This window comes from Callithrix jacchus, chromosome 3 (assembly GCF_049354715.1).
Source record: "Callithrix jacchus isolate 240 chromosome 3, calJac240_pri, whole genome shotgun sequence".
NCBI classification, from domain to species: Eukaryota; Metazoa; Chordata; class Mammalia; order Primates; family Cebidae; genus Callithrix; species Callithrix jacchus.
Window position 1 is genome coordinate 109,487,925 of NC_133504.1, and position 25,890 is coordinate 109,513,814.

Genomic DNA, 25,890 nt, shown 5'->3' on the forward strand with positions numbered 1-25,890 from the left:
TCAGCCCCCTTTTTTTTTCAGTTGAACAGGTGACTCTGTCTCCCAGGTGTTCCAGGCGCCAGTTGAAATGGTGCCCAGATTTGTGTGACTTTTTGTGTGGAGACCCACTGCGATGGCTGAAACAGCCATGCTGGAGACTCGTGGCTTTTCCACCAGGGAATCTCCTGGTCTTTGGGCCATAAAAATTCATTTGGAAATGCAGTGATCACTCACCCTCTGCGTTTTTGCTGGGAACTGCAACCCAGAGCTGTTCCTATTTGGCCATCTTGGATCTTGCTATCAGATCATATGTTATCTTATAAAACAAGTCTTAAAACAGTAAAAAAATTAAAATTATATCTAGCATCTTCTCTGACCACAGTGCAATAAAACTAGAAATCAAGAACAAGAGGAATTTTGGAAAGTATACAAATACATGGAAATTAAACATTCAGGAGTATCTCCTGAATGACTAGTGGGTCAATGAAGAAACTCAGAAGGAAATTGAACAATTTCTTGACACAAATAATGATGGAAATCCAACATGCCAAAACCTGTAAGATACAACAAAAGCAATACTAAATGGGAAGTTTATAGCTGTAAGTACCTGCATCAACAAAGAGGAAACAGTTCAAATAAACAGCCAAATGATGCATCTTCTTACTAGAAAAGGCAGAGCAAGCCAAACCCCAAATCAGTAGATAATAGCAATAATAAAGTGGATAAAAGTAGATAAAGTAGATAAAAGCAATAATAAAGATCAGAGTAGAAATAAGTAAAATGGAAATGAAACACAATACAAAAAGGCTAAATAAAACTAAAAGTTGAACTTTTAAAAAATGAAACAAAATTGACAAATTTTTAGCTAGACTAGCTAACAAAAAAAGAGAGAAGATCCAAATAAATAAAATTAGAGATGAGAAAGGAGACATTACAACCAATACCACAGAATTTCAAAGGACCATCAGTGGCTGCTCTGAGTAACAATATCCCAATGAATTGGAATTTCTAGAAGAAATGGACAAATTCCTAAACCCATACAACCTACTCAGATTGAACCATGAAGAAATCTAAAACCCAAACAGACCAATAGCAAGTAATGAGATGGAAGCCATAATAAAAAAAAACTCCAGTAAAGAAAAGCCTAGATCTGATGGCTTCATTGCTGAATTCTATCAAACATATAAAGACCTAATACCAATCCTACTCAAATTATTTCCAAAAATAGGGAATACTTCTAAACTCATCCTATGAGGCCAGTATTACCCTGATACCATAATCAAAGACACACCAAAAAAAAAAGAAAACTACACGGAAATATCTCTGATAAATATTGATGCAAAATTCTCAACAAAATATTAGCAAACTGAATTTAACAAAATACATTAAAAAGATCATTCATAATCACCAAGTGGGATTTATCCTAAAGATGCAAGAATGGTTCAACATATGCAAATCAATCATTGGGATACATCATGCCAACAGAATGAAGAACAAAACCATAAGATCATTTTAATTGATACTGGAAAAGCATTTGATCACTTTCAACATCCCTTCATGACAAAAACCTTTTTTCAAATCTGGGTATAGAAGGAATATAATATGTATAAATAAAATGAGAGTCATTATGACAGAGCCACAGCTAGTTACATATGGAAGGGGGAAAAACTGAAAGCCTTTCCTCCAAGATCTGGAACACAGCAAGGATGTCCACTTCCACCACTGTTATTCAACATAGTACTGGAAGTCTTAGCTAGAGCAGTAAGCCAAGAAAAAGGAATAAAGGCCATCCAAATTGGAATTAAGTCAAATTATCCTTGTTTTCAGCTGTTATGATGTTATATTTGGACAAACCTAAGGACTTGCAAAAGAATTATTAGAACTGATAAACAAATTCAATAAAGTTGCAGGATAAGAATCAACATATAAAAATCAGTAGTACTTCTATGTACCAACAGTAAACAATCTGAAAATGAAATCCTACTTAAAATAGTGACAAATAAAATTAAATACCTAGGAATTAACATCACAAAACACTGATGAAAGAAATTGAATAGGACACCAAAAAATGGAAAGATATTTCATGTTCATGGATTAGAAAAATCAATATTATTAAAATATTCATAGTACCCCAAACATTCTATAGATTCAATTCAATCTCTATCAAAATATCAATGACATTCTTCATTAGAATAGAAAAAACAATCCTAAAATTTATATGGAATCACAAAAGACCCAGAATAGCCAAAGCTGTCCTTAGCAAAAAGAACAAAACTTGAGGACATGACATTACCTGACTTCTGATTTTACCAGAGAGCTATAGTAACCAATAGAATGGTAGTGAGATAAAAACAGACATACAGACAAATGGAACAGAATAAAGAATCCAGAAGCAAATCCACACACCTACAGTGAACTCACTTTTGACAAAGGTGCCAAGAACATATGCTGGGGAAAAGACCACCTCTTCAACAAACGGTGCTGGGAAAACTGGATATCCATATGCAGAAAAATGAAACTAGACCCCTATCTTTTGCCATGTACAAAATTCAAATCAAAACAGATTTAAAAATCTAAGTTAAATCTAAGACCTCAAATTATGAAACTACTCTAAGAAAACACTGGGGAAACTCTCCATGGATTGATCTCAGCAAAAATTTCCTGAGTGATACCCCATGAGCAGACAATCAAAGCAAAAATGGACAAATGGAATCACATCAAGTTACAAAGCTTCTGCACAGCAAACAAAACAACAGTGGAAAGAGACATCCCACAGAGAAGGAGAAAATATTTGCAAACTACCCATCTGACAAGGGATTACTATCCAGAATATATATGGAGCTCAAACAACTCTAGAGGAAAAAAAAATCTAATGATCTGATTTTAAAATGGACTAAAGGTTTGAATAGGCATTTATCAAAACACAACACAAAATGGTAAATAGGCATATGAAAAAGTGCTCAACATCACTGATCATGAGAGAAGTGCAAATCAAAACTACAGTAAAATATCGTCTCACCTCAGTTAAAATGGCTTTTATCCAAAAGATAATAGCAGATGCTGGCAAGGATGTGGAGAAAAGTAAATTCTATTCACTGTTGGTGAGAATGTAAATTAGTACAACCAGTATGGAGAACATTTTTGAGGCTCCTCAACACACTAAAAATAGAGCTACCATACGACTAAGCAGTCCTGCTCCTTGGTATATACCCCAAAGAAAGACAATCATTATATCAAAGGGATATCTGCACTCCCATGTTTGTTGTAGCATGATTCACAATAGCTCACATTTGGAATCAACCTGAATGTTTGTCAGCAGATGAATGGATAAAGAAAATGTGGTACATATACATAATGGAGTACTATAGCCATATAAAAGAATGAGATCCTGTTATTTGCAGCAACATGGCTGGAACTGGAAGTCATTATGCTATGTGAAATAAGCCAGGCAGAGAAAGGCAAACATTGCATGTTCTCATTTGTGGAATCTAAAAATCAAAACAATTGAAATGGAGATAGAGAGTAGGGGGATGGTTACCAGAGTCTGGGAAGCATACTGCAGGGTGAGAAGGAGGTGGGATGGTTAATGGGTACAACAAAAATAGAATGAATAAGACCTAGCATTTGAGAGCACAACAGAATTACTATAGTCAATAATTTTTTTTTTTTTTTTTTTTTCAAGACAGCCTGCTCTATTCCCCAGGCTGGAGTGCAGTGGTGCCATCTTGGCTCACTGCAACCTCCACCTTCCAGGTTCAAGTGATTCTCAGGCCTCAGCCTCCTGAGTAGCTGGGATTACAGGCACCTGCCACCACGCCTGGCTAATTTTTTGTATTTTTAGTAGAGATGGGGTTTCACCATGTTGGTCAGGCTGGTCTCATACTCCTGACCTCAGGTGATCCACCCGCCTTGGCCTCCCAAAGTGCTGGGATTGCAAGTGTGAGCCATCTTGCCCAGCCAATAATAATTTAATTGTACAATAACAAAATGAGTATAACTGGATTGTCATAACACAATAAAATCTTGAGGAGACAGACACCCCATTTTACCTGATGTGATTACTATACATTGTCTCATGTATACATAAATATATATACCTACTATGTACTCACAAAAATTAAAATTAAGAATTAAAAAAATAGATTGGCTGATGGCCTTGTTACACATAGTATAATGTGTTTCTTGGTCTAATATTATGATGACATAGGGAAGACTAAAATGTAGTTCTAGGTGAGATGTTGACATCATATATTAAGTATGTCAACCAGATGTGAAAAAATTCCAAGTCACTGTACAATGAATCATAAGTTTATTTAATGCTTATTGTGCTTTAACTTTAGTTGCTCCCACAAATAAAATCTTATCTCTATAGGCAATAAAATGTTTATAGTCGTCAGAGATGGATTATATGAAAGGTCAGTCTTTCATGAAACTCCTCTCCATTTTCAAGCAAGGGAGACTCAGGTAAGGGTAAATAGGTTCCTGAATCACATAAGATAAGCTCACTTTTATTGTTCAGAAAGCACATGTTTATTGAGTATTGCTTGTGTTCAAGGCACTGAACTAGGTAATATATGGAAATACACTGAAGTGTAAGGCACACTTTCCTATACCTCATAATTTCCATTTATGAAACCCCAAGAATTTCAGACCTTGAAGTCAGCTCTAGCTTCTTTGTCTTTTACCTTTGATGTTCTATCAGTCACCAGCTTCTGTAAATTCTTCATTTAAAGTGTTTCTTTGATGCCCCTTTCCTCAATTTAAGTCATCTGTTTAGTTCAATCATTTTTTTAAAAATTTCCAGACTGATCTCTGCCTTCCCACATCCCCCATCCATTCTATACAGGAACAGATTAATCTTTTTTTTAACTTCTACTTTAGGTTCAAGGGTACATGTGAAAGTTTGTTGTATAAATAAACTTGTGTCACAAGGGCTTGTGGTACAGGTTATTTCATCAACCAGGTATTAAGCCTAGTACCCAAGTTACTTCTTCTGCATCTCTCCCTTTTCCAACCTCCACCCTCAAGTAGACGCCAGTGTCTGTTGTTTCCTTCTTTGTGTTCACAAGTTCTCATCATTTAGCTCCCACTTATAGGTAACAACATGTGATGTTTAGTTTTCTGTTCCTGTGTTACTTTACTAAGGATAATAGTCTCCAGCTCTATCTATGTTCCTGCAAGACATGTTCTCGTTCTTTTTTATGGTTGTATAGTATTTCATGGTATGTATGTCTTACACCCTCATGGTGTGTACATATACACCAGTGCATTTTATCCCATCTGCTAATTATGGGCATTTAGGTTGATCAGATGAAACTTCTAAAACATTACATTTATGACTGAAAGAGAAACCGGTTGCTCGCTGCCTGTGGAATGAAGAAAAAATAACAAGAGCGAGGTATGATAAAGAGCAAATTTTATTATCCATTGCCAGCAAGGGGAAAGTGGTCAGAATACTTTTCCAAAATTTCCACTTTCCAATTTCTGGAGAGAGGGCAGGGGTTTCAAAAGAGGGGCTTTGAATGCAGGAGAGGCAAGGGAGCTAGCAGATGCCAGGTGGTATGGCTTGCCCCAATGGCTTATTTTGAATTATTGTTCCATTTGGTGAAAAGGCCAGCACCTTGGTGGGTTCAGCCAAGTTACAAATCAATCCCAATCAGTCTTGCAGTCAGTATCTAGCTGGGAGTGAACTCTGGCCTGTAAGTAATCTCCTGCTGGGGAGAGAATCCCAGAAGCGCCTGTTTTGTGTAGGATTAGTTCCCTGAAGCCTCTAAGGAAATATATGACCAGATAACTGAGTATGGTGTGAGTTTAACAAGCATCCAGGTAAATAAATGTGCATTAGGCATGGAAGCATAAGGTGGGAAAGGGAAGGGAATAGATTGTTAAAGAATATTCTAAGGCATATTTTAAGATGACAGAAACATATCTGTGGTTTGTCTCAAAGCTGCATCTTGAGACTGGCAAGAAAGGAGGAAAGAAAAAAGTTTTAAAATGCAGGTTTTTTTGTGTGGGGGCAGACAGAGTTTCACTCTGCTACTCAGGCTGGAGTGCAGTGGTATGATCTCAGCTCACTGCAACCTCTGCCTCCCAGGTTCAAGCGATTCTTCTGCCTCCGCTTCCCAACTAGCTGGAATTACATGTGCATGCCACCATGCCAAGCTAATTTTTGTATTTTAGTAGAGACAGGGTTTCGCCATGTTGGCCAGGCTGGTCTTGAACTCCTGACCTCAGGCGATCCACCCATCTTGGCCTCCCAAAGTGCTGGGATTACAGGCGTGAGCCACCTTGCCTGGACCTGTGTCTTGTTTCTCTTCAATGCCAATCATGGGCCCTAATGTAAGGTAGGCCTCAATAAAACATTGCTTAATGAGGGGTTGGATAACATCTGTTTGAGGGAGAAATGGAACCATCATTTACTTATTTGCTTTCTTCTACAATATTAATCCTCTTGCTATTTTTTGTTTTGTTTGTGCTGTTTGGAGCAGAATCAAAGGGAGAAAATAGTTTCACATTTTGGGCCTCCATTTAGCAATACTTGTGGATGATGGGTTTAACTGACCATTAGAACTCTTTTCCAATTGGACACTTTAGGGTGTATTGCAAAACTGGAAAGGACCCAAAGGCCCATCAAGAGTAGATAGATAAATGACATTGTATTCATACAATGAAATCCTACATAAAGAGTGAATAAGCCTTTATGACATCGCATGCAAAATATATGAATTCCATGCAGATAATATTCAAGAAAAGAAGCCAGTCTCAAAAGGGTAACTACTTGCTTGGTTGGGCATGATGGCTCACGCCTGTAATCCCAGCACTTTGAGAGGCCGAGGTGGGCGGATCATTTGAGGTCAGTTCTAGACCAGCCTGGTCAACATGGTGAAACCCCATCTCTACTGAAAATACAAACTTAGCCAGGCTTGGTGGTGCAGGCTTGTAATCACAGCTACTCAGGAGGCAGAGGCAGGAGAATTGCTTTTAACCAGGAGGCCATGGCTGCACTGAACTGAGATTGTGTCATCGCACTCTGGCCTGGATGACAGAGTGCGACCCTGTCTCAAAAAAAAAAAAAAAAAAACTACTTCATTTATATACAGTTTTAAACAGACACAACTAATATATAATGATAGAATCAGAATCGTTGTTACCTTTGGAAGGGATGGAGCTTGAAGGAGGCCTCTGTGGCATTGCTAGCACTCTCTTTATTTTTTAATCCAGGTGATAGATATACCGGTGTGTTCACTTTGTAAATACGTATCAAGCTGTCTACTCAGATTTTCTGTACTTTTTTGGTGTGTATGTTATACTGCCCTCCAAAGTTTAAACAAAAGACTTTTATAGGTACTGAAATGTAGTTTGGTGAACTCAACATTTAACCTTTCAGCCTAATTTGCAGAGACAACTGTTAAACGCTCTACTATACTATCTGACTCAGCAGGTTAATTATCAATACCTACATTTTTGTTCACTGCAGTCTAATTTTTAGGGGTTTATTTATAACTAAATAAACTTTATAACCAAATGAAATTTCTTTTTTTTTTTTGAGATGGAGTTTTGCTCTGTTGCCAGGCTGGAGTGCAGTGGCGTGATCTTGGCTCACTGCAACCTCCGCCTCTGAGGTTCAAGGAATACTCCTGCCTCAGCCTCCCAAGTAGCTAGGACTACAGGTGTGTGCCACCATGCCCAGCTGTTTTTTGTATTTTTAGGAGAGACGGGGTTTCACCTTATTGGCTAGGCTGGACTCGACCTCTTGACCTCATGACCCGCCTGCCTTGGCCTCCCAAAGTACTGGGATTACAGGTGTCAGCCACTGTGCCCAGCCCCAAATGAACTTTATAACCAAATGAATTAATTCTTAATTGGTCACTTGTCTGCTGTATAAAGCAAATTATATGAACCAAGGTGTTCTGTCTCCAGCATCTGGGCTCTCACTACCCCAATCCCCTGCCCCCTCTCCCATGCTGTCCCTCTCTGTGTAAATGCCATCATATACTCACCTTCTGTTCACTTTCCATGTCTAAAATACTTTGACACCTGTTTTCTGACAATAATAATAATAATCTCGGATTATTACTGTCTTGGTAACATCTGTGCTTATTTTGGTGATCATCCCATTACCCTAGCTTCTGTGCTCTCTGATTTCAACTCCACCTCCAGGACAGGCAGAATTCTAAAGATCTGCCTCTTCCCTAACCCTCTTTCCAGTTCATTTCCTAGTTATTTCATCAAACAGTAATCTAGGTTCTGATCTGAAGGATTTTGACGTTATAACTAAAGCCTTAAGTCAGTTGACTCTAAAATACTGAGATTGTAAAGGCGGCCCTTATTTTATCACATAAGTCCTTTAAAAGGCAGAAGGAGGCTGGGCATAGTGGCTCACATCTGTAATCCCAGCACTTTGGGAGGCTGAGGTGGGTGAATCACCTGAGGTCATGAGTTCAAGACTAGCTTGGGAAATATGGTGAAACCCCATCTCTACTAAAAATACAAAAATTAGCCAGGCATGTTGGTGCACATCTGTAGTCCCAGCTACTCGAGAGGCTGAGGCAGGAGAATCACTTGAGCCTGGGAGGTGAAGGTTGCAATGAGCCAAGATTGCACCACTGTACTCCAGCCTGGGCAACAAAGCAAGACTCCATCTCAAAAGAAAAAAAAAAAAAAGAAAAGAAAATGCAGAAGGGACAGTTGGATTCAAAGTTTGAGAAGGACCCAAACTGTTTTGAAAGTGGAGAGGCCACCTGGGAAGAAATGCAGGTAGTCTGGAGGAGCTGAGGGTGCCCCTGGTTGACATTCAGCAAGGACACAGGAAACTCAGTCCTGGAACCAAAAGGAAATAGATTCTGCCAACAACCTGACTCGGCTTGGTTCTTTACTGAAGGCCTCCAGCTAAGAGTTCAGCTGGCTGACACTTTTACTTGGCCTATTGATACCCTGAGCAAAGCCTAACCTAACCTAGACTTCTGACCTCAATAACTGGGAGATAATACATGGGTATTGTTTTAAGACACTAACTTGATGGTAATTTGTTACTCAAGCAACAGAAAACAAATACACCAAATACACTTCCCTTCCACTTCCATAACCTCACTCTTGTGTTCAAACCGTGGGACCTTATCAAAACCTGTAATGTGAATATTAAATGCCAGTATCCCACTCAGTGACCTGATCCTCCTGTTTCAGCTCTTGCCATCTCCATGTGACCCCTCCGTGTACTTCGCTTTCCTATGATGATGAATGACTTCACTCATACAACTCATTTGCTTCATCTCTGTGTTGCCTTACCCACCCAGCAAAACCATACCCTAGAATTTATCTAACCCTTTACCTTCATATATTTGTAAATGAGAAAGCCACGCCCATTTGCAGCTTTCAAACCACTGTTTATAGAGTCCCATTGTAGGGGCCTTGGTGTTGCTGTACAGTTTCTATGTCTCATATCAGCGTTGGGAGGAAACTCTTCCTCTGCCCACTTAGGTCCAGTGCTTGGGGGCCTGTAAGTTAATTGGTAATAGATGGATTAACAGAACATACGAAGTTTATTTATACTTATTCAGGTGAAGAGGCTCTCTGTACAGTTAGAGATAGGAGTTTATATGCCAACAATATGGGAAAAGGGAGGAGGAGAGAAAGGGATCTATGGGAAAACAAATACACTTTCCTTTCCATAAAAGGAAAGACAAATGGGCTTTTAGGGAAACAGATGAAGACAAGGCAATTTGTGATTGTTCGGTTATGCAGTTTGCATTCTGGTGGAAGTGGTCTCCTTCCGGCAGTGGAGCTTTCTTCCTGGCAGTGAAGTCTCCTTATTGGCAGTGAAGCTCCCCAAGAGGGAATTTATGGCAGCTTCACTCTCTGAAAGCTCTGCCTTTAGTCAAATTAAGGGAAGTTCCAGAAAGGCTTCTTTCTGTATCTGCTGTATCTTAAATGTTTTAGTTTAAAATACTCTTCATATTAACTCAGTGGGTGACAATGGGTTCCTCCATTAGCATCCACTTTGATTTCCTGTGGCCTAGTGGTGAGCAGAAGAAATGGCCTCTCAAATGTGTCCATGTCTTATTCCCTAGAATGTGAATGATAGGTTACCAAGCAAAGGAGAATTAAAGGTTCCAGATAAAATGAAGATTGTTAATCAAATGACTTTAAAATAGGGAGATTATCCTGGCTTATCCAGTGGGCCCATGGTAATACCAAGGGTCCTTAAAGGTGGAAGAGGGAGGCAGAAAAAAAATCAAAGATGTGATAACAGAAGCAGGGTCACAGAGCTGCTATGCTGCTGGCTTTGAAGATGGAGAAAAGGGCCAAGGAATGCAGGTGGCCTCTATAAGGTGAAAAAGGTTCCAGAGAGGAACACAGACCTGCTGACATCTTGATTTTAGACCACCAGACCCATTTTAGACTTCTGACCTGTAGAAATGTAATATACTTGTGTTGTCTTAAACCACTAAGTTTGTGGCAATGTTTAATGGCAGCAATAGAAAACTAATAAAGTCGATTTGAATATTCATCATTTTACCAAATCCAAAATCAGCCGTTCACACCCATACCCTCAGCATATCCATCAACTTCAGAGAGAAAGTATAGTTATGGGCCAGATATTTATTTCAGTTTTCTCTAATTAAAACGCTTACCTCAGCCACTCGTGGTGGCTCACGCCTGTAATCACAGCACTTTGGGAGTCTAAGGCAGGCAGATCACTTGAGGCCAGGAGTTCGAGACCAGCCTAGGCAACATGGCGAGACCATGTCTCTACCAAAAATACAGAAGTTAGCCAGGTGTGGTGGTGCATGCTTGTAGTCCCAGCAACACAGGAGGCTGAGGCAGGAGAATCACTTGAACCCGGGAGGTGGAGATTGTGGTGAGCTGAGATTGTGCCACTGCACTCCAGCCTGGGCAACAGAGAGACTCTGTCTCAGAAACAAAAAACAACAGTAAAAAACCCATTTACCTTCATGAGGATATATCAAACTTCCTTCTCTTTTGCTATAATTCTGTATTAGTCTGTTCTGCTGCTGCTATTAAGACATACCTGAGACTGGGTAATTTACAAAGGAAAGAGGTTTAATTGGCTCACAGTTTGGCATATCTGGAAGGCCTCAGGAAACTTATAATTGTGGCAGAAGGGGAAGGAAACACATCCTTCTTCACATGGTGGCAGGAAGGAGAAGTGCCAAGCAAAAGGGAAAAAGTCCCTTATAAAATCATCAGATCTCCTGAGAATTCACTATATCAGGAGAATAGCAGCATGGGGGTAATCATTCCCATAATTCAATTACCTCCCACCAGGTTCCTCCCATGACATGTGGGGATTATGGGAACTGCAATTCAAGATGTGGCCGGGCGTGGTGGCTCATGCTTGTAATCCCAGAACTTTGCGAGGTGAATCACCTGAGGTCAAGACTTTGAGACCAGCCTGGCCAACATTGCAAAACCCCGTCACTACTAAAAATATAAAAATTACGGCTGGGCGCGGAGGCTCAAGCCTGTAATCCCAGCACTTTGGGAGGCCGAGGCGGGTGGATCACGAGGTCAAGACATCGAGACCATTCTGGTCAACATAGTGAAACCTCATCTCTACTAAAAATACAAAAAATTAGCTGGGCACGGTGGCATGTGCCTGTAATCCCAGCTACTCAGGAGGCTGAGGCAGGAGAATTGCCTGAACCCAGGAGGCGGAGGTTGCGGTGAGCCGAGATCGCGCCATTGCACTCCAGCCTGGGTGAAAAGAGTGAAACTCCGTCTCAAAAAAAAAAAAAAAAAATAGCTGGGTGTGGTAGCACGTGCCTGTAATTCCAGCTACTCAGGAGGCTGAGACAGGAGAATCTCTTGAACCCGGGAGGCAGAGACTGCACTGAGCCTAGATCACGCCACTGCACTCCAGCCTGGGTAACAAAGCAAGACTCCATCTCAAAAAAAAAAAAAAAAAAAAAAAAGAGATTTGGGTAGGGATACAGCAAAACCCTATCTTTTTTTTTTTTTTTATAAAGGCAATTTTATGGCCGGGCGCGGTGGCTCAAGCCTGTAATCCCAGCACTTTGGGAGGCCGAGGCGGGTGGATCACGAGGTCAACAGATCGAGACCATCCTGGTCAACATGGTGAAACCCCGTCTCTACTAAAAATCACAAAAAAAGTTAGCTGGGCACGGTGGCACGTGCCTGTAATCCCAGCTACTCAGGAGGCTGAGGCAGGAGAATTGCCTGAACCCAGGGGGCGGAGGTTGCGGTGAGCCGAGATTGCGCCATTGCACTCCAGCCTGGGTAACAAGAGCGAAACTCCGTCTCAAAAAAAAAAAAAAAAAAAGGCAATTTTATAACTTTGATGTATTTGATGCTGATTAGTTCTTATCCACATTGACTATAGATTTTTGCAAGTGGTAACAGATACATAGATAACTAGGTACATACCAAATTATAGCGCTTGTTTTGATGAATCTTTATCCTTATTTTGTTTTCTGGACAACTGTACACAGATGTGGTACGGAACATTCCTTATTCCTTTGGCCCAGAGAGCTTTGTTGAACCTGGTATTAATGCACACATCTGCAGTTCCCATCTCCTTCATGGCAAATTTCCGGATCTCTCTGAGTGCCCCAGGGGCACACTTCTTGAAGCCCACTCTATGAATGCACTTGTGAATGCTGATGGTGTATTCTTGGGTCACTACCTCGTTTATGGCAGAATGGCCCTTCTTCTCACCACCTTTCTTTGTGGGAGCCATTCTGCCTGAGCCAAGTTAGAATGAGGGATTCTAAAGTTTCCCTTTTCTTTTCTAATTCCTCTGGATCCCATTACTACCAGTAACCACCTTTCTTTCTTTATGGCTTTTCCTCCTGGCATGCACACATGTTCTAGCCCATCTAATTAAAACCAAATAAGTATTTTCTCTGAACCCTAAGATAGCCTCTAGCTATATTCCTTTCCCTCACCTTCCTTTTATACTGAAATCTTTAGGAAGAGTTGTTTAAACTGTTTCCATTATTTTATTTACAATAACTTTTTGCACCATTATAGATTGAACTTTTTCTTGCCAAATTAGTCAAAGGCCAATTGCTGTGAGGTGGGCTGTGAGGGAATACTGCACATAGAGCCTCTCTTCCACTGCTTTTTATTTTAACTTGGAGTGGTAGTGAAAATAGATACACTTGCACTGAATACCTCTGTTATATATGTAACCCAAATGTCCCCAGCCCATGATGAATTCTGTCTGAAACCTGAATTTGCCAGGGGAAAATTGACCATTCTGGAGTTCACCTTTGGAGTAAGCACTAAGAAAGGTACCATACTGGGCCCTTGACAACTCTTTGCAACTGGTGCACAGGCATTCAGCAGAAGTCCCAATATGGGGCTCTATAAATACTGGGCAGTGACTCTGGTAAAATAAAAGAAAGGTCATATGGTGGAGGGCAGATGGCAATGGCCTGGAAGACTGAGTCATTTAACCTTCAACCTTGTGCAAATCAGTCTCCTTTGGACCAGTGACTTATCTATAAAATGAGGAAGGTCATCTAACATCTGACCTAAAGAGGAAGGTCCTTTTTCTCTAAAATTCTATGACTAGCTCCAGAAACAATGCTAACTTGCAAGTTAAAATGACTCATTTCTATATGATACAATACATTTATAAAATGCTGGCTTTAATCTGAACTTATCAAATAGAATTTGATAAAGTATTAGGATGAGCTTAGGAACCTAATATATATTAGGAAACTCATCCTAATATATATTAGTGTATAGCTTTATTTTTAATTTTTATTTATTTAATTTACTACTGCCCCCAATATAACTTTAGTTAGCAAATAAACTGACATAAATATGAAAAAATTGCAATCTAAAATATTTTTACAATTAGACTAAAAATAAGGCAGAAATTTTTTTAGTTTTAGTCCTCTTTCAAGTGAGGATATGACTCTAAGTATTGTCATGTGTCTTTATATGTATATTTTATCAATTTATTTTACATTTAGACAAAATCCACTTTTTCATTATAAAAGTTACAATTTCCTAAATTTGTTACATCAAATTTAGAAAATTACAATAAAATACAAGATAAATTCCATGTTACTACCCAGAAAAAATGAACAACTTTCCTGCTATTTTCTTTTTTTTTTTTTTTTTTTTTTTTTAGAGTGGGGTCTCACTCTGATCATGGCTCACTGCAGCTTTGAATACCCAGGCTCAAGCAATCCTTCCACCTCAGCCCCAAAAGAAGCTAGGTCCATAGGCATGTGCCATCACATCCAGCTAATTAAATTTTTTTTTTTTTTTAGAGACAGGGGCTCCCTGTGTTGCCTTGGCTGGTCTCAAATTCTCGGGCTCAAGCAAATCCTCTGGCCTTAGCCTCCCAATGTGCTGGGATTACAGGTTGAGCCACCACACCCAGTATAATTAAAAAAAAATTTTTTTTTTTTTTTTTTTTAGAGATGGGATCTCACTATGTTGCCCAGGCTGGTCCTGAACTCCTGGGCTCAAGCAATCCACTGGCCTCTGCCTCCCAAAGTGTAATTTTTTTTTCTTTTTTTGTGAGATGGAGTCTTGCTTTGTTGCCGAGGCCAGAGTGCAGTGGTGTGAATTTGGCTCACTGCAGCCTCTGCCACCCTGGTTCCAGCGATTCTCTTGCCTCAGCCTCTGGGGTAGCTGGGATTACAGGCATGCACTATCATGCCTGGCTAATTTCTGTATTTTTAATTGAGATGGGATTTCACCATGTTGGCCAGGCTGGTCTTGAACTCCTGACCTCAGGTGATCCACCCACCTTGGCCTCCCAAAGTGTTAGGATTATAGGTGTAAGCCACCGTGCCTGGCCTCTATGTTTAGGTTTTTGATTTGTTTTTATTTTACATAATTACAGAATGCTACATTCAACTTAGTACCTGTTTTTAAAAATCAATTTCATGTGTGTTTTCTCCATTTTTATTAGGTCTCCTCCTTAGAGCCTTCAGATCTTGGTGGAAATATTTTCACTTTTTCTGGTATAAAATTTTATTCTTTTCACTTGTCTGGGTAAGCTAAAAAGAAAATTAAAATAAAATTTATTCTTCGGAGATTTTTCAGTTTTCACAAACAATCTTTAAAGGCCAGGTCTGAAAACTTTATAATACATAATGTGGATGACAGGGGGATGGATGCAGCAAACCACCACAGCATGTGTATACCTATGTAACAATCCTGCCTGATCTGCACATGTACCCCAGAACTTAAAGTATAATTTTTAAAAAAGAAAATTGTATCTTAATTTTTTTTTTTCTTTTTTTGAAACTGAGTCTCACTCTGTGGCCCAGGCTGGAGTGCAGTGGTAGGATTTTGGGTCATTGTAACCTCTGCCTTTGGGGTTCAAGCATTTCTTCTTCCCGAGCCTCCTGAGTAGCTGGGATTACTACTACAGCCTGCCAAGTGGCTTGCCACCACACCTACCTAACTTTTGTATTTTTAGTAGAGACAGGGTTTCGCCATGTTGGCCAAGCTGGTCTCGAATTTCTGGCCTCAAGTGATCCGCCTACCTTGGCATCCCAAAGCGCTGGGATTACAGGCATGAGCTACCACGATGGCCTTAATTTTGTCTTAAAATGAAGTATGACTAAAATGTATTTCTATATGGGTCTTTAAGGGTCTTGAAACTGACAGAAATTAATTAAAAAGAATAATTTTACCCAAATGTTGGGACGCATCATGAATATATACCTTAAAGTTCTTTCAAAAGGCATGCGGTACGGTATTTTAAAAATGCTTTTAAAAAAAATTACGTACAGTCAATTTTCTTATGTAGGCTTCCTGGCTAAAACTTTCCTGCATTGGGTGAACAATTAATAGTTATTTCTAGAGTTGATTTAAACAATTTAAGTGATATTATGATTTTTGTTTGTAAATGCAAACCAGAAAATATCTGCATGCAGGTACTAATTTCATAGGGCAGACGCATATACCCGAAGGAAGATTATCGAATGGCTATACTCACAGAGCCTGACGGCCCGTTTCCGAAACCTACACAATCATTTTCCAGCCTTTCCACACAATCAGAATATTGCACAGAAGTACGTCAATCACAGGAGTGTGAAGAATAATATTTAAACTATGGTAATATTTTCATTCAAAGTTTCTCCCCTTTCCCTCCCTGGGTTAGATTCAGTCCCTGATTTTTTTAGGCCCTGGGGCGCAAGCATCCACTTTCTTAGAAGGCCATTCACCAGAAACCACCCACTTAATTGCTCTGGGAGTGAGGAGCGCTTGTGGCTGGCTAACCTGTGCGTCAGCATCCCCGGTGCTTCGGCGCTCCAGCCGCTGGCGGCGATCAAACCCATCTAGATCAGACAAGGTATTGATCAGCCCGATGAGCTCCAGGTGATTCTCGGAGTTTTCACGCCGATCCATTTCGTACCATCCCCATTTGGCTTGTCCCTGCGTGTCCCGGCATAGTCGTCTCGGTGACCCCACTCCCGTGGGAGGGCGGTTCCCATCCAGCAGGCAGCTCAGCGCCGTGGGACATGTGTGCGTTCTCAGCGGGGTCGCAGGGCGGTTATCGCGGCCAGGCAGGCGGTGCCACGCCTAACCCCGGCCAGCGAACCCCGACCCAGGGGAAACCAGGCACACGGGGGCGGGGCCACACGCTCAGCTCTGGCTGTCCACAGTCCGAGGCGCTGCCTGAGCTCACACCCTCGGTGTCCGGATCTCCTGAGGCCGGCAACCGCCGCTGGTTCCGATAGCGTCCTAGCCGGCCGCCACGCGGGTGAGTGTCCGGCGCCAGGGGAATGCGTGGGCACGCCTGGTGTGGTCCTGGGAAGGGGTTGTGCCGCGGAAGGGTTGTGTGCTGTGCCCACACAAATGGTTCCGGGCGCGCAGGAGGGAAGAGACCGTTCCCGCCACTCCCGCTGAGATTCAGACTTGGTCAGGAGGCAGCCTGCAGAGGAGCTGGGGAGGATTTGGGAATGCACTGTGCACGAGCTTGGTGGTCTTGTTAAGTGTAAACTGCTGCTTTAGGGTTTGTTTGGATGGTCCGGATGACATCATTTACATCAATGATTTACCAACATTTACATTAATGATTGTTAAAGCTCTGCCTCTGAGGGCGCGCATCCTGAGATCCTGAGCCTCTGGTTAAAAGACCGAGCGCTATTAAGCTGTGTGAGTGAATGGTAAAAGCCAATGCGCTGAGAGTGTGTGTCTGGAAAGGTTGGTGGGCATTGTGTATGTATTTGTTTGAAAATAGGTAGCCATTGAAACGAGATAATTACCTTTTTAGCCTCTCAGTTTCATTTGAAAGTGAGTGTGCAATTTAAAACTGACAATTCAGAGTGGTTTTTCAGAAAATGATGCTCTGGTGCAAACTGATTCGGGGTTCCAGTGTGTTAAGTGTGTGTTGGTAAGACTCTTGGCCTTTCTCCAAATGTATGAAGCTAAAGTTGATATTGGATGGCAAAAACCCACTGAGCATGGAAGTTACTACAGGTGGAGGAAAAATTTGTTAATGTTAGTATTTTAAAAAGATTGACCAATAATTTGTCATTTACCTGTCCCCAGAACATAAAGGGTTGCATGTTCTTACTCCCCTCTCAGTGCTAGAGACATCCCTCAAGCTTGTCAGCTAGTGGTAAAAACGCCAGAGTAAAAAGGAAGAGATGTTTTTGATGTGATATTCTTTACAAAACAACGCTTTCAGAGTACAGCTTTGACTGGATTGTATAGATCTTGGTGAGGAAGATTTCAACAACAAAAATGGCATGTTAAGTCTAACATTACCCTTCCATTATAAACATTGAAACATGTTTGTTATTTTATTATTTACTTTATAACTTTTAATTTTGAAATAATTTGAGAGTTACTGAAAATTGGCCAAAAAAAAAAAAAAACTAATAACATGAGCATGCTACTATAATACAATGAACTAAACTACAGACTTCATTTGGATTTCATTTGTCTTTCCACCGTCCTTTTTCTGCCCAGGTTCGAATCAGTGATCTTGCTTTGTATTTAACTGCTAAATATCCTTAATTTTCTCTTATCTGTGACAGTTCCACAGCCTTTCGCTGAAGACCCAGTCATTTAATTTGTAGAATGCCCCTCCAATTTGTATTTGTTTGATGTTTACTGTCATGATTAGATGAATGTTCCATATTTTGGGAAAAATGTTACAGAAGTGAAGTTTCTATCTCAGTGTGTTTTATTGGGTACATGATGTTGATACTTCCTTTTTTTTTTGAGACTGAGTCTCGCTCTTTTGCCCAGACAGGAGTGCAATGGCACTATCTCAGCTCACTGCAACCTCTGCCTCACCGGTTCAAGCGATTCTTCTGCCTCAGCCTTCTAAGTGGCTGGGATTACAGGCACCCGCCACCACGCCGGGTTGGTTATTTTTTGTATTTTCAGTAGAGACAGAGTTTCATATTGGCTAAGCTGGTCTTGAACTCCTAACCTCTAGTGATCCACCCTCCTTGGCCTCCCAAAGTGCTGGGATTACAGGCATGAACTACCTTGTAATAGAGTATGACACATTGATTTAATCTTTCACTTAATAGAAATACTTGAGAACAGGATATGAGTAACTCTGAAGGACACGAAAATAGTAGATACCAGGTCTCTGCTTTTATGATAGCCAGCATCTCTAGGGAAATTCAATTTTCAAATGCAAATATGACTTTCAGAAATTACAGATTTGCAAGGAAGTCTAAAGAAATACTTTGATAAATATCATTTTTCTATGTACTTAGCGTAGGATATACATGAGGGCAAAGAGCATGAATCAAAATAAAGTTCATGTTCTGTGACCCAAGCTTGCAGGACGTTTTAATGCTGAATTGTTAAAGCTATAATCTAAATTCTTGCATATATTGCTAGAGATCTTAGGGACTTTTTTTTTGAGACAGGGTCTTGTCATGTTGCCCAAGCTGATCTCCTGTGCTCAAGAGATCCTCCCGCCTCAGCCTCACAGCTGGGATTTCAGTCACAAAGGTGCCAGGCTCTTTGGGACTTTCATAGGGAAGCCCTCAAGGGTGCCTGGAAGGGTTAAATGGATTCTTTAGGTTTTCTTTCTTTCTCTCTCTCTCTCTCTCCCCTTCTTTCTTTCTTTCTCTTTCCTTCCTTCCTTCCTTCTTTCTTTTCTTTTTTCTTCCTCCCTTCCCTCTTTCCTTCCTTTTTCTTTCTCTTTCTTTCTCTCTCTCATTCTCTTTCTTTCCATCTTTCTTTCTCTTTCCTTCATTGCTTTCCTCTGTCCCCTCCCTCTCTCCCTCCCTTCCTTCCTTCCTTCTCCTTTTTCTTTTCTTTTCGACAGGGTTATGCTTGCCTAGGCTGCATTTCAGTGGCACAATCATGATTCACAGCAGCCTCCATCTCATGGACTCTCAAGGGATCCTCTCACCTCAGCCTCCCCATTAGGTGGGATCACAGGTGTGCACCACCATGCCTGGCTAAACTTTTTATAAAAAATAATGGGTTTTAATTTTTTTTTTGTAAAAAAATAACCCCAACATGACAGGGTTTTACCATGTTGCCCAGACTGTTCTCCAACTCCTGGGCTCAAGTGATCTGCCCACCTCCTGGACTGCTTGAGCCCAGATGTGAGTAATATTTAATCATGCCCCCTCAAGTGCTGTGATTACAGCCTAAGCCACTTTGCCTGGTCTGTTTTTCTTTCATTGACCTCCCATTGGTATTTGAAATTCCAAGTAAAACTGTGAAACTTACTTAAGGAATGGGAATGTTATGTTTGGTGAAAAAATGTCATTTTGGTAAATGTGAATTCTATTTAGAGATCAGTTTTTTAACTCTTTGAGATCCGCCTCATTTGTTTTGATTGCGAAAAAGGGTTGGGTTCAGTTTAGCAATCGTTTAGAAGATAGTTCTAAAGAATTAAGCATTTTCTCTCAGCTATTGCCACACTTGCTCATCTTACAGATTCGTTATTCTCAACCTGAACTATAGAGCACTTAATTATTTTTGAAAGAAATGTAATAGTACTACCAGAGTTTTGTGCTATTTTAAAATCAGAATGAGTTTGTCTGATAGAAGATACAGCAACTATGTGTATCTTTTTTTTTTTGAGACAAAGTCTTGCACTGTCACTGTCACTTGGGCTGGAGTGCAGTGGTGTGATCTCAGCTCACTGCTACCTCCACCTCCTGGGTTCAAGCGATTCTCCTGCCTCAGCCTCCCATATATCTGGGACTACAGGTGTGCCATCACGCCCAGCTAATTTTTGTATTTTTGGTAGAGATGGGAGTTCACCATGTTGGCTAGGCTGGTCTCAAACTCCTGATCTTGTGATCCACCCGCCTAGGCCTCCCAAAGTGCTGGGACTACAAGTGTGAGCCACTGTACCCAGCCTACATGTATCTTTTATGGTATTATAAAATTGTTTTATAAAGTAGCTTAAGGGTAAGAAATGCATCTTAAAAGAATAAACACTAGATTTGCATTGTCCAATATGGTAGCCACCAGCCCAAGTGGTATTTAAATTTAAGTGAATCGAAATTAAGTAGCATTGAAAATGGAGTTTCTCAGTCACATGAGCCACATTTCAAGTGCGGAGTAGCAACTACATATATCTAGTGATGAGTTCTTACATAAAGCAGCATAGATAATTTTCATTAGTCTGACCCAGTGATGTTGAACTGCAGTACATAATAAATCACTCCTTTGGACTATTTGTAGATTTTTTACATATCAGGAACCAGATTATCGTCTGTAAGTGGCTTGTTGTATTATTTGTGGGAATGAACAAAGTTGCTGATTTTCAACTTTGTAAAATTACATAACTCTTAATGGTGCTTCCTAATCTCTATGATCTGTCAAATCAGAGACAACGTGAAAACCCGTGGATCAACCTTTTAAAGGGAATACCTTAAAGGATAATACCTTTTAAAGACAAGAAACAATTTATGGAAGTGAAACTTCAGATTTTGTGTTCCTTTTCCTTTCCATTGTTCAATTTGTAGCAATCATCTGACAGTGATATGAGGTCCCTAACTGCTCAGGATTGTCATCTTTTGGGATTAACCTCAGTAAACAGTTTAAAGAGGTGTGTAACTTATGCAGCATGCCCTATAGAGTGAAACTGTAGTGAAACTTCATATACTAGTGTCATCCTAGGGAAAAAAATGGAAGAATAGAGCCTGGAATTCTCAACTTGAGACTATCTTGGCTTCTACCAACATGTGCAATCGTTCCAGCTGTCTCAGATTTCACTGTATGAAAATGCTGTTTTGAGTTGCACAATTTGAGTTTTCCAATTGTAAAAAGTGGTCTATACAATTAAGAGTTTGGTAAAGAGTAAAAAAAAATTGAGAAATATGATATCTTTAATGCAGATTATAATTTTGATAATAGAGTACCAGCATATATTGAAGACAAATGTTTAAACTTCTCAGAAAAGTAAAAATGCGCCGGGCATAGTGGCTCACTCATATAATCGCAGCATTTTGGGAGGCCAAGGTGGGTGGATCACCTGAGGTCAGGAGTTCAAAACCAGCCTTGATCAACATGGTGAAACCCTGTCTCTACTAAAAGTACAAAAATTAGCATCTGCCTGTAATCCCAGCTACTAGGGAGACTGAGGCAGCAGAATCACTTGAACCCAGGAGACTGAGGTTGCATTGAGCTGAGATTGTGCTATTGTGCTCCAGCCTGGGCAACAAAAGTGAAACTCTATCTCAAAAGAGCAAAACTCCATCTAAAAAAAAAAAAAGGAAAAATGTGGCCTTGCTAGTTAGACAGCAACAAGAGAGGCAAGGTATGAATAATATAGGTAGACCAGCAGGAAAGGGACAGGAGGACTGGGGAATCTCCATATGCAAAGCTGTTCTGTCTTGTTTGAAAGGGCTTTTGGATACATAATCAGGCCAGATAACATGAATAGGGTGGGATCAGGCAAGGTGTAAAGCCATTTGGAGGCTTCCTTTTACTTAAGGTTTTTGCAGGGTGTCTAGGACACAGAAAGAGAAAAGAAACTGGATTAGCATTAGCAGATATTCTGCATATAAGGAAATAGCAACAGGTGGGAGGTAGACTTTTGTTGTAGTGACATTTAGTTGTGTGATTGGGTATTTTCCTTGTTATAAAAAGATGATGCTAATTCAGTGAGAGCAGCACACATGACCAGAAAGCTTCTGACGATAGGGAAAAACTGGTGTTTGCTTTAGAGAGTTCCCTAGACCCAGAATACTATATTAATTAGAGATGGGCACTTTGAGATGAGTCTGGTGGGCTGAGTTATTATATTTTCTGTTTTTTTTTTTTTTAATTGCATTTTAGGTTTGGGGGTACATGTGCAGAACATGCAAGACAGTTGCATAGGTACACACATGGCAGTGTGTTTTGCTTCCTTTCTCCCCTTCACCCACATTTGGCATTTCTCCCCAGGCTATCCCTCCCCACCACCCCCTCCCGCTGGCCCTCCCCTTTCCCCCCCAATAGACCCCAGTGTTTAGTACTCCCCTCCCTGTGTCCATGTGTTCTCATTTTTCATCACCCGCCTATGAGTGAGAATATGCGGTGTTTCATTTTCTGTTCTTGTGTCAGTTTGCTGAGAATGATGTTCTCCAGATTCATCCATGTCCCTATGAACGACACAAACTCATCATTTCTGATTGCTGCACAATATTCCATGGTGTATATGTGCCACATTTTCCCAATCCAGTCTATCATCGATGGGCATTTGGGTTGATTCCAGGTCTTTGCTATTGTAAACAGTGCTGCAATTAACATTCGTGTGCATGTGTCCTTATAGTAGAATGATTTATAGTCCTTTGGATATATACCCAGTAATGGGATTGCTGGGTCAAATGGAATTTCTATTTCTAAGGCCTTGAGGAATCGCCACACTGTCTTCCACAATGGTTGAAGTAATTTACACTCCCACCAACAGTGTAAAAGTGTTCCTTTTTCTCCACATCCTCTCCAGCATCTGTTGTCTCCAGATTTTTTAATGATCGCCATTCTAACTGGCGTGAGATGGTATCTCAATGTGGTTTTGATTTGCATCTCTCTGATGACCAGTGACGATGAGCATTTTTTCGTATGCTTGTTGGCCTCATATATGTCTTCTTTCGTAAAGTGTCTGTTCATATCCTTTGCCCAATTTTGAATGGGCTTGTTTGTTTTTTTTCCTGTAAATCTGTTTGAGTTCTTTGTAAATTCTGGATATCAGCCCTTTGTCAGATGGGTAAACTGCAAAAATTTTTTCCCATTCTGTTGGTTGCCGATTCACTCTAGTGACTGTTTCTTTTGCCGTGCAGAAGCTGTGGAGTTTGATTAGGTCCCATTTGTCTATTTTGGCCTTTGTTGCCAATGCTTTTGGTGTTTTGTTCATGAAGTCCTAGCCTACTCCTATGTCCTGGATGGTTTTGCCTAGATTTTCCTCTAGGGTTTTTATGGTGCCAGGTCTTATGTTTAAGTCTTTAATCCATCTGGAGTTAATTTTGGTGTAAGGTGTCAGGAAGGGGTCCAGTTTCTGCTTTCTGCACATGGCTAGCCAGTTTTCCCAACACCATTTGTTGAACAGGGAATCCTTTCCCCATTGCTTGTTTTTGTCAGGTTTGTCAAAGATTGTATGGTTGTAGATATTTTCTTTATTTAGTCCTTACTATATTTTTTTCTTAGAGTAAGTGTATTGAATCCATATTGGTGTTAGAATTAAAGTTTGGGCTCTGGGCGCGGTGGCTCATGTCTGTAATCCTAGCACTTTGCTAGGCTGTGGTGGGTAGATTGCTAGCCTAGCAATTGCTAGGCTGCGGTGGGTAGATTGCAGTCTGTAATCCTAGCACTTTGCTAGGCTGCGGTGGGTAGATTGCCTGAGCTCAGAAGTTTGAGACTAGCCTGGGCAACATGGTGAAACCCCATCTATTCTAAAATACAAAAAATTAGTTGGGTGTGGTGGCATGCAAGTCCTAGCTACTTAAGAGGCTGAGGCAGGAGAACTGCTCGAAGTGGAGGTTTAGTGAGCTGAGATCATGCCAGCCTGGGCAACAGGGCAAGACTCCATCTCCAAATACAAAAGAATTTGTTTGGTTTACTTTTCTCCTTTCTTTTTGATGTAACGTGCTTCAGCTAGATGGTGCCTTAGTTATACCTGTCTAATCACTTGGTTTGTGACTCATGAATGACTAAGGCCCTGCATCGCCCCAAGGAAAATTGTTAGAGTCCCAGCCAGGAATGAATCCACTCTTGGGTAATGTGAATTATACATTTAATCTTATCAAAAGAAAGACAAACTCTTTCTCTGCACACACTTCCAAGATTGTGATTGTATTTATAAGTGTTACCTTCTGTCTTGTATGGGCATGGGTGATCACTCTTTTTTGGGTACTTTAGCTCTAGTCGTTGCCTTTTATTTGTGGAAGCCTCATAAAATCTCTTTAAAATTTCCATCTTGAGTCAATGACCTATTTAAATTCAAGCAATAAGTTATTTGATACTCTTAAGAAGTCTTGAGAGAAGGTTAGAAAGTGTCCTCAGTGGCTGAATGAACATCAAATGGGGTTGGCGGTAGAAGAAGCGATTGCTAGTGTTGGAATTGGTGTATTTTGGTTTCTGAAGACATGAGGAGATGGTTTAAAACTTTTTTAAAGGTGTGAAGTCCATACATTACATACATTAAAGTTATATCTAGAGATCCATGGGGAATTAGTTCCAAGACTCCCCTTGGACACCCAAATCCACATATACTCAAGTTTCTGATACACAATGGCATAGTATTTGCATATAATGTACATGCATCATCCCATATATTTTAAATCATCTCTAGATTACTTATAATACCTAATACAATGTAAATGTTCTATAAATAGTTGTGATACTGTATTGTTTAGGAAAAAATGATGAGAAAAAATTTTGTACATGTTTTGTACCAGCACAACCATCCATTTATATTTATTTAAAAAAAATTTTTTTTTTTGAGATGGGGTCTTGCTCTGTCACCCAGGCTGGAGTGCAGTGGCACAATCTTGGCTCACTGCAATCTCCACCTCCTGGGCTCAAGCGATCCTCCTGCCTCAGCCTTCCAAGTAGCTGAGACCATGGGCGGGCACCACCATACCCAGCTAATTTTTTGTATTTTTGATAGAGATGGGATTTCACCATGTTGTGCAGGCTGGTCTCGAACTCCTGCATTCAAGTGATCTTCCTGCCTCTACCTCCCAAAGTGCTGGGGTTACAGGCATGAACCACTATGCCCTATTTTTAAATATTTTCCCTTTTTGATTGGTTGAATACTCAGATGCAGAACTTAAGGATAGGGGTGCTGACTGTATTTGTGCCTTCTCTTTCACTGCTTCCAGAGAACAGAATTTGGGTAATGATTGCCATTCATTGTGTTCATAGATTAAAACCCATGCATATACCTTGAATGTGCTGGGTGTCAGTCTTTAAATGGTGTCTACTTTTCCAGGCTCCAAATGAATAGTCTTGTAAATATGGTATGTTTCTGGATTACAGAAACAGTTATTAGGAGATGACTTTGGTTTTTGGCAGTTTTATTATGATATGCCTAGATTTGGTTTTCTTGTATTTATCCTCTGTGGTGTTCCTAGGGTTTCTTCGATCTGTGGCTTTTTTGTCAGTTTTGGAAAATACTGGCCAGTATGTCTTCAAATACTGATTCTGTCTAAGTACATGTTTTGCTCCATTTTCCCTCCTCTTTCAGGTCTCCAGGTATGCGTATGACAGACCATTTTCATCTTACCCCATTTGTTTGTTATACTCTTTTATGTAGTTCTCATTCTTTTTAATAAGGAGATTTTTCCCTCTTTCATGGTAATGATTTTCATCATTCATAATCATCATCCTGGATGTTTTCCGTATACCAGTCTTTCAGTTCACTAAGTTCTCTTTCCTACTTTGTGTCTTAATTAGGAAAGCTGCTGTTAAACTCATCTATTGAATTCTTAATTTTCATTTGTTTTGATAGATCTTGGTTCCTTGGTGATAATC

The 25,890-nt window shown here is 40.3% G+C and overlaps 1 protein-coding gene and 1 long non-coding RNA gene across 5 annotated transcripts in view; one reads left to right on the forward strand and one right to left on the reverse strand.

Moving 5' to 3' along the window:
- Positions 1-25,890, forward strand: part of ABCG2 (ATP binding cassette subfamily G member 2 (JR blood group)) — a 130,576-nt gene that overhangs the window by 61,376 nt on the left and 43,310 nt on the right. Inside the window, exons 1-2 of one of the 4 annotated variants that reach the window (XM_054253161.2) lie at positions 16,613-16,857; positions 18,200-18,312. The exons of 1 other annotated variant lie outside the window; for it this stretch is intronic. In XM_054253161.2, the coding sequence (XP_054109136.2) occupies positions 16,722-16,857; positions 18,200-18,312 (249 nt within the window). In that variant the 5' untranslated portion in view covers positions 16,613-16,721. Of the gene's footprint in view, positions 1-16,612; positions 16,858-18,199; positions 18,313-25,890 lie in introns of those variants that run through there. 2 more of the 4 variants (XM_035293338.3, XM_008993003.5) reach the window with 2 other exon arrangements.
- Positions 9,308-16,494, reverse strand: LOC118152249 (uncharacterized). The gene is made up of 4 exons (XR_008480157.2): positions 16,216-16,494; positions 14,850-14,984; positions 10,611-10,886; positions 9,308-9,473 (listed from the first exon to the last, which is right to left on the reverse strand). It is a non-coding gene; the product is annotated as an uncharacterized LOC118152249 (long non-coding RNA).